Genomic DNA, 15,934 nt, shown 5'->3' with positions numbered 1-15,934 from the left:
CCGGAGAAGAGGAGACTCAGAGGGGATATGTTGGCGACATACAGGTATGTGAGGGGATGTCACATGGAGATGGGTAGAGACCTGTTCTCCCCTGCAGAGGAAGGCAGGACACGCTCCAATGGAGCAAAGCTCAAGGAGCCAAGGTTCCATTAGGATGCCAGGAAGCACTTCCTGACAGTCAGGACCCTGAGGGTATGGAATGGGCTTCCACGAGAGGTTGTTGAGGCCCCATCGGCACGGGTGTTTAAGGATAGGCTGGACGTCCACATGGTGGGCATGTCGTGAGTGGAGCCAGCTGGTGCCGGAGGTCAGACTAGATGCCCCGGGATGCCCCTTCTGACTCGCTCTGTTTCTATGTTTCTATGTCAACTTACTTGGCTAAGTAGTGAAGAGGCAGTCTTGTGCACTTGAAATTATAAAAATATAGATTTTTTTTAAAAAATGCAAACATATTCCCATATACACAAGGACTCAGAAAATTATTTCTTGCTGATTTGCTGTGGTGGGGAGGTTCCGGGGAAGCACTAAAATGAAGGATAACTTTGACAAGGACATTAACAAGAGAAGGGTATAGTTATGCTGGGCTCAGTGATAAAGAAGTGGTTCGAAGCACTTGTGTAAGTCCCCTTTGGTAAAAATTAAAAATAAATTGACCAATGCATTTCCACATCCATAAGGGTTCAGAAACTGGATTGCTATCACCATTTGGTGAACTGATGGGACATTAAGTGGGGAGCTTCCCTTGTGAGCCAGCAACCCCAGCAGATCCATTGCGAAAACAGTACTGACACAGAGAATGGGGCCACAAGGGAGTCTGCCGCAGGCATCCCAGGGAGAGTTGCTGGCAGTGACCTGCAACACTGAGAGGGACTTGGAAAATCACAAGAGCTGATGTGGGTGATCATCTCCTAGGAGTAATGGTCCCTTCCCACCTCCATGGTTTATTTTCAGGGTGGTTTAATGCGATGTGCAAAATTGTCCAATTGTCCAATTTGAGGAATGCCATCTATAACAGAAAGAGTAGATAATTGGCAAGTTGAGAGAGACACTTCCATCAAAGCCAGGTATGTTAAAAGGAATGAACTTGCAGTCTTCTGAAGAAAGGGGGAAAAAACAGAGTGTTAGTGAAAGAAGAGATAAATGGGCCCATTTACAAAGCTCTTATCAGGAATGAGCTGAAAAGCCTTTATCAGTTTACACACGAGGTATTCAATCTTGTCTTTACAAACAAACAAATAAGAATAACATCCCAAAGAAAACAGTCATAAATCACCTAAGTGTGTCATTAAGAACAGGATAATTATTAATTACTAGCCTGTCTATATGATGTGCTGAAAAATTACATGTAATGGATAAAGAACAGATTGACTTGAAGCATGTCCAGGACTGCAAATAAGGAAAGAGAAAAGGAAAGGTAAGGCAGCCCCCTTCAGCAAGTGGCTTTTCAATTCCTCATGCAGGACTATGGAAGCAATGCTGGTCCAACAAAGAACAATTAGAATTCAGTGATTCAAGAATGCAAGAACAATGACAGACTAATGGGAAAGTTTTAAAATTCTTGATTCAGTTTTCTATTTGTCTTGAATGGCAAGTATGTGTGGGAATAAGATGACTTCCACACACAATTGAAAGTAACAGTTCCACCAGAATTTGTATTTGGGGAGAACTGTGTTGTTTTAACATCAGAAGGTGATGCTTTATATATTATAAGAGTTTCACTTGTTAGCTGCCAGGCATTTGTTAAAACCTTATGTATTTTTCTGTATCCAAGAGGTCTGAAGTATCTACTCTGTTTGGGCTGTACCAGAAACTAACAATAGCCAGAGTTTCTGATAGCCCCCAAGAAACCAGTAGCAGCAAAGAATGAAATGAAGTCATGTGTTGCCAATTCTACCTGCATATGCTGAGATCCAGCATATGTTGGGTTTTATTGAGGAATTATGAAAGCCAAACCTTCCCCAGTAGAAAGAGAACATCAGTTATGACTTGTATTGAGATCATTTGTAGTTAAGGCACATTGCAAAAATTGCACTTGCTGTATATCTAGAACAATAGCTGAATGAATGAAAGATTCAGTCACCTCTTCTATACTGAAATCTGACCTGACAGATAATGGCGAAGGGACTACAACAGTTGCTTTTGTGAGAGAAAGATTAATGATGATAGTGCAAAAGGGAGAAAAGCAATTAGTACACATCCGAGACCAGAGTGGATGCTGCTTTAACAGCATCAGAAAGTGTACCTTCATATAGCTGAAGGTTTTATTGGCTTCCAGGCATGTGCTATACCCCCTGCTGCTCACCACACACACATGCAAATTCTTCTCTGTCCACAGGCTGGTGTTGTCTATGGCTAACCTCTTCTTTTCCTTTGGTTGCAGAAATAGGACCTGCTTTGCTAATCACATTTGGCAGAGACTTAAGCCGTTTATCAAGAAAGCATCTCTCTGTCCATTCCATAAAGCCACAATCCTAACTATATAATGTGAAAAGAATTCCTCTAAAGAGAATTTCTTCATATAAGCAGTACAGAATTTTCAAAACAGGATCTCATTTTGAGTCATGCAAAGCACTCACTTGCCTTATGAGTTCAGTGTTTACTTTTTTACCAGTACTGGGATAGTGCAGTTACTTTTTGTGAAAGTATTGTTTGTTCTTTGATGCTTATGAATACAGATGAATGTTGTAGGCACTGAATAAATCACATCAAATGCATCCCATGTATATTTGATGCTCAAGGTAAAATACTTGTTGGGGGTATTCTTGTGGATAAGATGTAGTAAATGCTAAACTTTCAGGACAACTTTACTTTCCAGTATTTCATCCAGAAGCACAAGGAATGCCTCCTTCTAATGGAAAAAGTAGTTTTGGTAATTCCTAGTCAAGCTAAGCTATTTAGTCACATTTAGCTCTTCTGGATTTTGTGGGAAACAATGTTGTCCTGATTAAAACTTTTCACAGAAATTTCAGTGGACACAAGTGAAACTTGCTTACTCTGGGTACAAACCAACATGCAAATTGGACATGAAAACAAAACTCCAATATCTGTGAACTTTTGGTCTCTGAAACTTGAATGGGCATACAGGGACTGTGCTATAAAAAGAGCAGGAAGCAGGAAAGGAAAATTACATCTTTTTGCCAATTACTTTGGACTTCCAGAAGATGGATCTTTAGATATATAACATCAGGAAAAAAGACATCAAGGAAATAATGCAGGGAACAGTCACAAGGAAGGTATTAAATGGGCAGAGGCATTTAACTATAAGAAATAGACTATTTTTCTACTACTCAGAGAAAACATACAGTCTGTAGCGAGGGAATGGGGATTCTTATCGTGATTTATGCTGCAATCCTACACCTACCTACTTGAGAGTATGCCTCATTGAACTCCATGTTACTTACTTTGGAATGTGTAAGTGCACTGCTGTTTAGTAACGTAACCTTTCAATCTATCAGGAATGCCATCCTTTTACCACAACTCTGGTTACAACTACTGGAATGTTGCTGCACTTAATCTCATTTGTATTCAATATCTTCAAAATATGCTTTACTAATTGCAGTCAACAAGCATACCTATGGCATTACCGAGGATAATGTTTTCAGCATCAGACCCACTGCAAGAAAATATCTGGATGTGGGATGGAGGTATCACCAATGTGCAGAAGTCCTGCTAGTCTTTTTCATCTGATGCAGATAAGGCAGGGAGTTTTCTGCATCTGTTTTGGGCAGGCTAATGGGCTGGATGAAGGCTACTAAATTGGCTTGTAGTTCGGACAAAGTAAGATACAGGTTGTGGGGTAGGCTGAGAGTTTGTCTGGTTAAGTGGTAGTCACTCTGTCCTGGTGAGGGTTGCATTCCCCGTAAAAGATCAGATTTATCGTTTGGTGTGCTTCTACACCTACCACTGTCATTGCAGACACAGGTGACTTTGGCTTGGAACACATTTCATAAACTTAGCATGATACACTAACTTTGGTTTGGGACACTTCTATCAGCTGAAGTTGATACACTATTGCCCTTCTTGAAAAGAGATAACCTTGCAACAGTTATTCACAGTCTAATAACCTGTTTGGATGATTGCAATGTGTTATAGATTGGGCTGCCTTTGAAATCTGTCCAGAAACTTTTGCTAGTGCAGGATAGGGCAATAAAACTATTTGAAACTGTTTTATACTTGGCCACCTGCACAGCCATCAGTCCATTTTCAGGCCCGATTCAAAGGGCTGGTCTTAACCTTTAATGGCTTGGGGTCTGGTTACTGAAGATGTGTCTCTTCCAATATCTACCTTCCTAGACCCTGAAGCGATGGTCCAAGGTACCTGCCCCAGTGGAATATTCTGTGTTCTGAAATAGCAGGCTTATCATAGTGAGCCACTACAGAGCACAATTCTCTGTAGAAGCTCTCCTCAGAAGTAAGTTACCTATGTATGCAGTGGGGACTTACTCCCAAATATATGCACTGGCTGCAGGTGTGGAGTATAGCTGGGATTATGGAAGTTATAGTCCAAAACATCAGGTTGCCCACCTCATATTACTGCAAGTGCATTTTTTCCTTAATTCTTGCTGTCATAGACACTACATGAACCCCAAAAGAGTGTGTGTAGCTCATGTGATAACTTCTTTCTATGAACTGTTATGCTATGAAGAACGGTTAAATGTGGGATAATAGACATAAAAATCAAATTATACAATTAATGCGATACCACTAAAACTTTTGGAGGGGGACATTTTTTAGATTGGCAATGTGGAATTGGTCATTCCAAAGGATTTTCCATTAAAAAGATCAATTTGGGTAGGTTTAATTGGATGGATAAAGACATTCGGCTGTTGCAGCATGATGGCTTTTGAATAAATACATCTGGTTCCAATGGCATGAAAGACAGGCACTGAGTTACATTTTAAGAGCATTTGTGCTCACACATGCTCTGGATTTTTAAGGAGCTATAGATTTGTTACTCCTGCTATGACTGAAAGGGAGATATGAAATCTTTCACCTGGGGCTTTTCACAGTTTGAATTCCTCTTTCAGTGGATGAGGCAGTCTCTTTCATCTACAGTTCCTATCTCAAATGTCAATAAAAGAGAGCCTGCATTTGGTAACTCATTATTTATTAAGATGAAGTTTTTCAAATTCCAACAGCCCTTACTTTGCCAGCGTGGTTACAGCGGATTGCATGGTTTCAGTCTTCCTGGTGTAATCTGGTGCAGCTGACTCGATGAGACAGTGCCTACACAGAGGCCCTGCACCCCCCCATGTGGCCTGTGCCCTGCATGGCCACTGACCGCATTTTCACAGCAGCCCAAGTAGGCCAATGCCGCCATTGCCTGGTGTAAGATGGCCATTGCCTGGCACTCCTGCCACTGCTCTAGTAGAAGAATGACTGGAAGGGACTCAAGCATCCCAGTAGGGCAGAGAAGGTCACAAATGTGGATACTTACTGTAGAAAGAACACAAAGCAAAACAGAATTACTTCTCTTTTTTGAGTCATGATCCAGAACATACGTACATGAGAAAAACTGATATATAAACAATACAAACAGCATTAGACTTAAACAAGCAAAACAACCTAACTGGGCAATGCATCGATGTAATCACACTGTGCATGACCAATGTGCATAATTCCAGGGAATCATTGGTAGGCCAGTCCACTAACTTTTGTGAGACCAAGAAATTTTAATCATATGAGGGGGGACCCAAGAAACCCCAGGAATTTACTTATAAAAAATCATGTGTTTATTTATACATATTCAGACTTCAGAGACCTTCAAAGTACTCTCCGTTTCATGCAATACACCTACCGAGACATATTTCCCACTGCTCAAAACAGGTTTTGAACGTGTCGATTTTGATGCCTTTTAGTGCTTCTGCTGTTCTTTGTTTCACCTCTTGCACATCAGCAAAACATTTCCCTTTGAAGGCTTTTTTTATTCCAGGAAACAAAAACAAACAAACAAAAGTCGCACGGATTATGATCAGGTAAATAGTGATGGTCATGCAAGGGTCATGCTGTTTTTGTTCAAAAACTGCTGAACACTCAGCTGAACAGAATTTCACTGCCTCACGTAGTTCATGTAAATCAGCCATCACACCTTGAAAGAGTATCCAAAAACAACTCACCGAAGTCGAGCGCAGTGTCTCACAACAACCCAGCTGCATACACTGGGTTTCCAGAACACTCACCTAGTGGGAGAAGCCTGCACTACAAGGTGCCCAACACCTCCAGAAGATAATTCCTGGTTTTTTTGGGGTCCCCCTCGTACATATTTCCCACCAAATGTGGAGGGGGGAAATGTACTAAGTTTTCATTGATGCAAGATCCCACACATGCTTATGGATACCCTCTTTAGATTATTAAGGGTGTAATCCTATGCATATGTAGACCGAAAAAAGGTCCACAAGTTCTAACATTCTCCAACCAGCCTCCTCAAAAGGATGATAAGTATTCACACTTTAGTGTCTTTAGAGGTAGGCCCAGCATAGCATCTAATTATAGGCACTCCCAAGTTGAGTAAACATTTTTTGTTGTGTTTCCATGTTCCTAGTCATAGAATATTTATTTACTGATACCAAAGTGTTGCATAGACTTGGCATGAGAAAAACTGCAGGTGTGCACTTCACAACAACCTACCTTGTGAATGAGCTACCTAAAAGACAATAGGGCTCACCATGAGTTGTCTCCCTGTACCTTTCCCTTGATCTTCTCATGGAAGGCACTCTACTGCTGGATCCATCTTGTCTGTTCTCCCCGACATCTCCTGCCACAGCTTTTTTTCCCTCCCCTCCCCTCAAGATTGCTTTTTGTGATCTCTGAGGTGACAGATAATCACACCCCTTTCAAAAGAGCTAGGATACATATTTATCACAAGTATACAATCTTGTAAGTCTCACCTGGGCATTTGGGGTGGGGGGAGGTCCACAGGAACCTACCATAAGCCTTAACCCAGACAGCCTGCAAAAAGCTTCATTTTTCCCTTTGCCTTCTCTGGAAAGCTGTCAAAAGGCAAGCTATCAAGAGAAAGCAAAGCCTCAGGTGATCTTTGCTTTGTAGGTAGCAGCATCATTAGGGTGGGAAAGGTGGATTGGTAACTGACGCATTTCACATTTCTCATGCTTGTGCATCCTTTCCAGGACTCCAGGTGATCTGGAAAGTGGGAAATGATTAGCCAGCCCTTTTATGGGACGTGGAGGTTTGACAGCTTGCTCTCTGGTTCCTTTTAAAGGCATTTCTTAATAGGTCTATTGAGGGTTGCATAATTTTGTACACATTTCTTGGGCTGAGCTATTTTTTAAGGGTGGGTGTCAACTCAGGGATCATGGGAAGTGGCCTATGGGCAAGTACAAAGGCTTGTGCAGTAGCCCATACAAGCCCAGCAAGGCTTTTGCCACTCTTGATGAACGGCTCATTCCTGCCACCCACAATGGGGCTGGTTGTTTGGTTTCAGATGACATGGAAACCCATCATTTGTCCAACAATCCAAAGAACAATTCACATGTTGTGGGGAAGGTATGTTGCCCACAAGCTAGCCAACCTGTGAGACATGGTCCAGGTTCAAAGGTAGCATGTGGGAATGACCTGTTACTCATGATGAATAACGCAGGCAAAGAAATAACAGTGCACATTCGCAGGTGTGCTGTTTCCAAGACAAACAACTACAGAAACATTAACACTTCACTTTTGCACATTTAGGGTTAAATAAATATTTTGTTTCTCAAAGAGATTGTCATCTTGAGCTCTTTCACTGAAAATATTAAATGAAAGATTTAGGGCTAAGCATTCTTTTAAAAAAGTTCCACAGAGGCTTAATTCTGTTTCCACTACACAGAAATAGATCTATCCAATCTTTGAAAAAAAGGAAAATAATTTGTTCTAAATTAACCATGGAACTCATCCTGCTTGCTTCCAGATAGGCCCAAAGCAAATTGGCAAGGAAGGAGAAGTAGAGAAGTTTAGAGTTTTGATAACCGTATTATTTATGTATCAAGCCCAAAGCTGAATTTTTATCAGACCACAAGAAAGAGGAGACCCTGACAATATTGGCAGCTGACTATAGAAGTATAGAAGCACTGTTCACTTCTTCTGTGTGTGTTGTGATGGTTTCCTTTGCTACAAAATGAAAAATTATTTTATAACTACTATAAACATTTAAAATACATATTTAATGTCATACAAGCATGTACTCAGTTTCATTCAATTAAAAATTAAGACAGTATACTACAGTCTCTTAAGGTATTCTTACAAGACAAATTTTCTTCCATTTGCTGTTTATCCAACTTGTTACAATACCCTACTTACAAGAAGGGAGAGACAGAGAATTTTATAATCTTTTTTTCTGAGTTTGAACAGTGCTCTGTAGATGCTGAATACTCCCATGAGCTTTTCATAGAAATGATGCAGAGGAGGAGTTCCTTAAAATACTGAAAATTAAAGCATAAAAACAACCACAGGTTCTCCTGTAATTCATGTATTACCTTTTGAATACGATCAAATTAAAAGATCAGATCTTAAGCAGGAACTATTGAACAATTTTTTTAAACAATAGAAGTACTTCATGCCAAATGTATTGGTTTTGGAATTTTCAGACAATATGGGAAAGCTGAGATTTTAAAAGACAGGGAAAACTTTTGGTATAAAGCCCTGCTTTTCCTATTAGAAACCCAATGGGTGATTGTGAGCTAAATCCCCTGAAATGTACCAAGTGCCAGAGACACCTTCTGAAAACTTGGCAGTCTGTTCAAACAGAAAAAGCACTAATACACAGCAGAAAAAGCGTTTGCTTATATCAAGCCAAATAAACTCTTGTTCTCTGTCACAGGGATCCTGTATCGCAAGTCCTGTGCATCCTCCGCAGCTTGCCTCATGACCTCTGCCGGCTACCAGACTTTCTGCACTCCAGGGAAGATAAACTCTGTTTGCATTAGCTGCTGCAATACTCCACTTTGCAATGGGCCAAGGCCAAAGAAGCGGGGAAGCTCTGGCAACAAGCCCATGGCTGGTGTAGTAACAACCATACTGCTCTCTAGCTTGGTGCTTCTGTCTCTAATCCACTGCTAAACTGTAATGGAAGATTTCTTCGTCAGCATCATTTGTCCTGTTTCATTACCTTCAAGGACACAGCTGGTCTTCATTGTGATGTTGCTGTTTGGTCCAACTGCTAGAAGAAGAGTTTACTTTGAAAATTTTTGGCAACTTCATTAGCAACAGAGTATATCTAGTGGTCTGACTTTCCGGTGTGCACTTCACAACCAACACAAAATCAACTGTCAGCCATACAGAGCCCATGTCCATTGATGTTGCTGGAAATGAGCCCATTGAAACAAGCACTTAAACTTGGAGGTACATCCTGCAGGCTGTAAAGCATTGTTTATTTGCTTTTTAGTTTCCATTGTTAACATATTGTGTGTCATCTGACTTCATTTTATGAGGATTCACAGTTCGTGTTCACAAAGACCATTCTGGTTAGCAGAACCAGGGTCTGTGCTGCTCTCCGGTGGCATCATTTTCACATTCGGCTTCAGTGATTCAAGACTCAATTTCTGCAAACTGCAGTCAGGCTTGGCCTCGCTCTGAAAAGTACTTAAGAAAACCTTGTTAGCAGTCTTGGTGGAAGACTTGCGTCGAGATGACATGAAGATCAATGGGCGCCGGGAACGGCTACTACTGGCTGTGGAATTCAAATTGGCTCTTAAAAACTTCTCTTTGTTGGCATGTTCTAGTGTCAGGTGACAACGGAGGACTTGAAGAAACACATTCCGGAACTGCTGGGAGGAGATATTGTACAGGAGTGGGTTCACCACAGAGCTGAGGTAGAAGAAAATATCCGCCACAGGGAGAAGGGTGATGTAGGCTCGGAAGTAAGCTACTGTCCAGTCTTGCTTAGGTCTAGCAGCAGCCATGATCCTTCGAACTTGATTTGGGAGCCAGCATATGGCCAGAGTTGCAACAATCAGTCCTGCAAGCAAGGGGAAGAGGAAAAAGGAAAGCATGTGAAAACAAATAATAAAATATTTAGTATCAGTTCTGCACTTACTGGCTAGGAAATGATGCCAATTTTTCAGTGTTTTGCCTGACAGCTTCTTCTGCCAGTAGCAAAATTTGTTTGAAGAAAAAAAAAGGCAAGCCACATTTTCAAGGTCATTCCAGGCTGTGTTCTGATAAGTATTATGTAATATTTAAGACAGCCTTTCTTTTGCTCTTTGGCATTGGTCATGCTCGCAGACATTGTTTCAGTGATAACACATTCTTCACATATTGCTGTATTCTATTATTTCTACTCCCCTCCTAACGTTGTCCTCCTCTTTTCATTTTTAAATACAGCCATACTAGAGCAGGCAATACCCAAAAGCTGATCAGATTCCGTTTATATTATACAAAACAAATATGCATACAATTGTATATTTGGTTTTATTTTTGGAAACTTTTCTCTTATAGAAGATATTTTTACGTACAGTATGAATGGCTCTTTTAAAAGAGTATATAATGGGTGTTTGGGGAAGAAATTCTGACTGAATTAAAAGGTAAAGTTAAATGGCACAGGGAAAAAAAAATCTCTTAAGCATACGATGGAGATCTTTGGTAGCCAGGCATTTGTATTCATGTATAAATACATATTTGCTCCATTTCGCTGATATTCAGATTAAGATTACTGTTTCAAGAAATGTTTTATCTTGATCCATAGACAGCCATATCTACACAACAGTAGCTTTCATGTTGTTGGCTGTGGCTGGGGAAAGAGTCCCTAGCCTTTTCTAGAGCTTCATTTGCCCCACCTGAAAAGACTACTTAGCATTTGTATACTGCTTTAACATTTTCAGTGTGACAACACAGTAACCCACAAATCATGGGCTGAATGGGTCATGTGTGGTATGTAGTTGAATTGTGGTTGTATTGTCTGAACCTCAACATGGATCTTATTTGAATTCTTACAATGACCATATGCAATCTGCCATCATCATCATCAACAGCATCATCCCCACTGAAGAGACAGTGACTTTCCTAAAAGTTTGTAGTAGTACTGAGATTTGAATCCTGATTTGCAGCTTAGCTGAGAAGCCACTAGATTACACCTCCTCCAATCAATGTGATAAAATTTATACATGATACTCTGGATAACTGCCAAGGTCTATTAATAGAACATTATTAATCAAGCTTAAGAGGATAATGTATTTGGAGCCTTTTTCTAAAGAACACAGTGGTATGGGAGAAAGAGTTAAAATGTTCCATTTAAACCATCCTATAATATAATTCCAAAGTTTTCAGCCTATTGACCCTGCATTGGTATTCCTTGTTTTGCAGAAAATGTGCCTTATGTGTAAAATGAAACACTTTCTGTAACAGAGATTCCCCAACCATTGCAACATATACCTTGATTTGTGCATTTGGCACCATGTTGTACACTAACACCCCTGTTTGCTTTAAAGCTACTTCGAGGAGGTTAAGTTCACAAAAGTAAAGCTAACCTTTGTTTTCTTGGAAAAAGTACACGTTATGCTTCTTTCTGTTTTTGCCAAAATTAAACTGGACTTGTATCTAATCTCAATGATGCGGAGGCTTCAGGGCCAGATGTTCCATGAGAAGCACCAATGTGCTGTGCCAGGCAGCAGAAAGGAGTGATGAACTGCAGCGGAGCTGTCTGGAGCAGCTGCCCTCCTTCTCACAATGTGCCCCTGACTTCTCCTTCCTGTAGCTGTGGCTTGGACCTTGTCAGGAATTGGTCAAACTCTTGTGAGAGTTAGGCCAAATTATCGCAAAACCCACCAAACTGCTGTAGGAGTGTGATCTTGCAAGAGGCTGAGTGGGCTAAGTTGGAGCAAAGTAGAGCCCTCTTGAAAGCCCCACAGCCTGGAAGCAGCATGGGGCACTGTGTGTTCCCACATGCAGCAGCAAAATAAGTTGGGTTGGGGTAGGAAAACATGACTTAAGGGAAGCAAAAGAAATCAAGAGGACCAGAATTCCTGATTAGGAAAAAAATGCTCTTTTTCAAGAATGTAAAGGAATTTGGTAATGCTGACAGAACAACAAATATGAATGTAAAAATCAAGAGGAGGATAACTTACAGCAGCTCCTTGGAAGAGCCAGGACTGAACATAAACTGTGTGTGATAGTTGTTCTGTGAATCTTTTGATTTGGATACTTAATTTTGGTTAATAAAAGAGATTAATTTTCATAACAATGTGACATTTCCTTGAGACCCAAATCTTTCTGGATTTTCTCCTGTCGTTATGCTAGGCACGTTGCCAGCAAATCATTTTGCAATAGAGGAGGACATCTTAGTGTCTTGAGGTAAAGAAAAAAGCAACAGCTAGAGAACAAGTAAAAATGGTTTTCTCTGGTAAGAAGGCTTTATCTTCATATTCCTTCTTGCTGCTTAATAGACATGCTACATTACCTGTCTCCTATCAGTGACCCACATGACAACAGCCAATATAAGGCACAAGTCTTGCACCAGATACACGGCTTCACTTGCAGCACCTCACGAGTACAGTACAAGCTTCTCACACAAATACGCCCCAAATGTTTTGGACCTGTGCCCATGAGCTTCTAGCATCACATGTAGGAAAGGTGATTTTAGAGATACTTAATTATTTCCAACCTAAAATTCTGAACGCAAAATCAGAGGTCATGGGCGGCGAGGCACCTTTGCACTTTGCTAAAGCCAAAGCATGACAACGAATGTCATGCTGCCAAACACTGGTTTGTGCATATCTGAACCCGTGGCTTGCTGTACATCTGACTTCACAAATCAGTGTTAAGGCCCCTGTTCTGCCTCTTGAGACCACTGCATTATGAATGTATGAAGCTGAGCTCTTAAGAAGATGGAAAACAAAAGCACAGAAGCATGCCGTTTCTGGACATGAAGATTTAGTTTATACAGTCATGATTTGGAGTGATGTCTGAATTGTTCCAGCAGGGAATCACAGTTTGAATAGTCTCTACACAGACAAACTTCTGACCATACACAGTATGACTTGATAAAAGGGTATGGGAGCAATTTTCTTTGGAAGGCTAGTTTTGTTATATCTGCATGCATGTATATAATATATACATATACAAACCCTGTAGATACATACGCTTATACATATTCAAAGCTTCATAGCTATATCTTCAAATTTATAATCTGTTTGTTAAATAAATGGTAAGAGCAAAAGCTCCAAAGATTATTATTCTGATTGCTTCATATGTTAAGGCATTAGTAGAGGTAGAGTGTAGAGAACAAGCAGTGGAGGAGGAGAGGGCTAATCCACACCTCTCAGGGCCCGGTGGCCCCAAGGTCACTGTCAGCTGCCTATGGTGCTCCTGGCAGAAACCGCGGTCGGCCCCTGCACTTCCTCTGCTTCCCAGGCGCTTCAGCCTGTGCCTTGCCACAGCCCTGCTCTTGAAGCACAGCCTTTCAGTCCCCTCGTGCTGCTGGACCATTCCTCATGCAAAAGCGTAGTGAGGTCATGCCCTTCTCCTTGTCTCTCTGTGCCAGCAAGAACTTCAGACCAATGAGGTGACGCATAGGAGAGTTACTGAAGACTCAGATACAAAGTTACTCAATCTTTTTGTTTAAGTAAAGGCTGGATGTGTGTGTGCTTGTGCGTTTAAAATAATGAACCTTGAGAGGCTTCCTTTCAGCCTTGGAGCCAGACGTTCCTTGATGAGTTGGAACAGCATGCAGATAGACAGAGTTATTCAAGTGTCTTAATACTGTAAACAACATGCAATTTTTACATTTAAAAACAAGGCTCTAGTGCTCATGGGTTTTCCTAATGCTGTTGCACCGATGACCAGAATATAAGCACAGGTTTGAGTGTGCCATTGGGTAGAATATGGTGTGTATTGTTTTGCACCACAAGCAGAAGGGCTAGAAACGGCAAAACATGAAGTTGTTCAAGCAAATTTTCATTCACACAAAAGATGTTCCACTTCTTCCTTCGTATGTGTCTCTCAAAATCAGTGCTTGACGTCCCCAGGGTCTGCAGATTTGGGGGCTATGCAGAGGGCTGAGGGAGGGGCGTATGTTTGCCAGATATGATCTGTGACTCTGGGTCTGCTTTACTTGCTACCTTAACAAGGGATACCAAGTTCTAGACCCAAAGGAAAATGTTGATTTTATGTGTGTGCTTTATAACCTGACTTTTTTTTACCAAAAATAAAAAAATCTATTCAAAGATTGCATCTTACAAATCAGTGTAAAATATATTAAAACACCTTACCATAAAACACATTAAAATACCTAGCCATAAGGGAAAGCAATGATCTATTTCAGAATAACAATTTTGACAAAACAAACCACGGTTTATTGGATGGTGAGAGAGGCCCTATGTCTGCATAGGCCCACTTCCCCCTCCAACTCAAGAGAGAGTCGTTTCAACTAATGGGGCAGCATAGAAATTAAATAAGGTAATTCAGTTGTCACGTGGGTTGTGTTGGAATGTTATACCTGGCAACAATACTTCGAGCCATAAGTTCCCATGATTTAATCTACAAACCAAGATATGAAACCAGGATCCCAAAAGTCACTATTCAAGTTCCTTTTCACTCCAGCATCAGAGTCAGGATCCCCTGCCAACTTCCTGGCTCTGCTTCTCTGCATCATGTTGATTAATTCTGTCTGCTCTAAGCCCATGCAGTGACCAGGCAAGAAGAAAGAGCAGCAACCTCACCCTCTCGATGCCATTGCAGGATGAACCCAAGGCACGCCCTGCGGCAACAAGAGCGTATTGCCATCTCTACCCAAACCTGAGCTGGCACTGGGTCTGTTTTATGTCTGAATAGCCAATATATGAGCCTAACTATTTTAGTTAGGGTAATCAAACAAGGAACAATGCAGATTAGAGTCACAGCAAGGGAGTCACAGGGACTTTCCAACCAGCCACATTCCCTCTAAATTCAGCATCAGACACAAGGCAAGTGGTGAAGAAGAAACTCACTGGGTGAGTGAGTTCACACATCATACTCAAGTTCAAACCACTTCAGGCATGTTTGCTTCTTAACCCACATTATCCCTGGCAGATGATTGGGTGTTCTCATCACTTGCTGAGGTTTAGTTTCCCCTTAGTTCACCTGCCTGCTAACCGGCAGGTCTCCCATGGACCATGTTGGCACAACCCCCTGAAACTGCTGTCCGTCAAAGGGAAACTTTTCTGGCTTCCTGTGCCCCTTCAGTTACTACCCCTTCTGCATACATTTGCTTTGTTCACTGATCTATTTCATGTCTATACTGCCAAATAACCAAACCTCTCTTAGTGGTTTTCAGCAACTTTGGAAATATGATTTTTTTTCTCTTGTCGCAAGTTCGCATATTTGCCTGCCCACTGTTTAATTTCCTGAGCAGTGCAGATCAATATGCCTCTCTGTAGGTGTTAAAAGTCTAGTTGTCTATGTCGTCCTAATACTGAATTTCATTCTGAATGGACATTTGTCAGTTGTGTCCCCCACTTCAGTGCTTACCATGATCTTGCTGAACAGGGTGGAGTTGTTTGTGCAGGTGGGTGTAGTTACAGGAGAGGTAAGGGTGAACTTGGTGAGAAGGACTTCATTTTCAAATTTTATTTTACCTTTGTCATTTTCAGTGCACTTTTCCGAATGGCAAATTAACAATAACAATGTATTTGCACATGCATATTCCCACAGTATTTGTGCCCACATGTTTCAATAAATCAGCCCAATTCAGCCACACTTTTGGATTTTGAAGTTAAGGGAAGTGCCAGAGTAAGGAAGAAATTCAGTGAGGGGATAAAATTAGTAAGGGGTTTCCTTAATATGCACAGAAGGGTCATTGTTCTATATTGAGAAAAGAGAAAAGAGTGCAAGGAGTTAACATGCAAATGCTCACACTTGCAACCAGCAGGAATGTGTGTGTGTGCATTTACTTACTTCCAAAGCTCAAAAGAAGTAGTTGCAAAGGAATTATAGGTATTCCCGAGTATAAGTTCCGTACTGGAGAGGTGGC

General features: G+C 41.1%; 2 protein-coding genes across 3 annotated transcripts in view; one reads left to right on the top strand and one right to left on the bottom strand.

Moving 5' to 3' along the window:
- Window positions 1-9,051, top strand: part of LYPD1 (LY6/PLAUR domain containing 1) — a 27,577-nt gene extending 18,526 nt beyond the window's left edge. Inside the window, exon 3 of the mRNA XM_044438357.1 lies at window positions 8,813-9,051. Coding sequence (XP_044294292.1) covers window positions 8,813-9,051 — 239 coding nt within the window. The remainder of the gene's footprint in view (window positions 1-8,812) is intronic.
- GPR39 (G protein-coupled receptor 39) overlaps window positions 8,166-15,934 on the bottom strand; it is a 160,888-nt gene continuing 153,119 nt past the window's right edge. For both annotated transcript variants that reach the window (XM_044438355.1, XM_044438356.1), the window contains exon 3: window positions 8,166-9,949. In XM_044438355.1, coding sequence (XP_044294290.1) covers window positions 9,426-9,949 — 524 coding nt within the window. In that variant the 3' untranslated portion in view covers window positions 8,166-9,425. The remainder of the gene's footprint in view (window positions 9,950-15,934) is intronic.

The sequence above is a fragment of the Varanus komodoensis genome, unplaced genomic scaffold (assembly GCF_004798865.1).
Source record: "Varanus komodoensis strain SLA01 unplaced genomic scaffold, ASM479886v1 scaffold32, whole genome shotgun sequence".
Taxonomy (NCBI): Eukaryota; Metazoa; Chordata; class Lepidosauria; order Squamata; family Varanidae; genus Varanus; species Varanus komodoensis.
The sequence above is the reverse complement of the archived record's forward strand: the minus strand, read 5'-3'. Positions and strand labels throughout refer to the sequence as shown.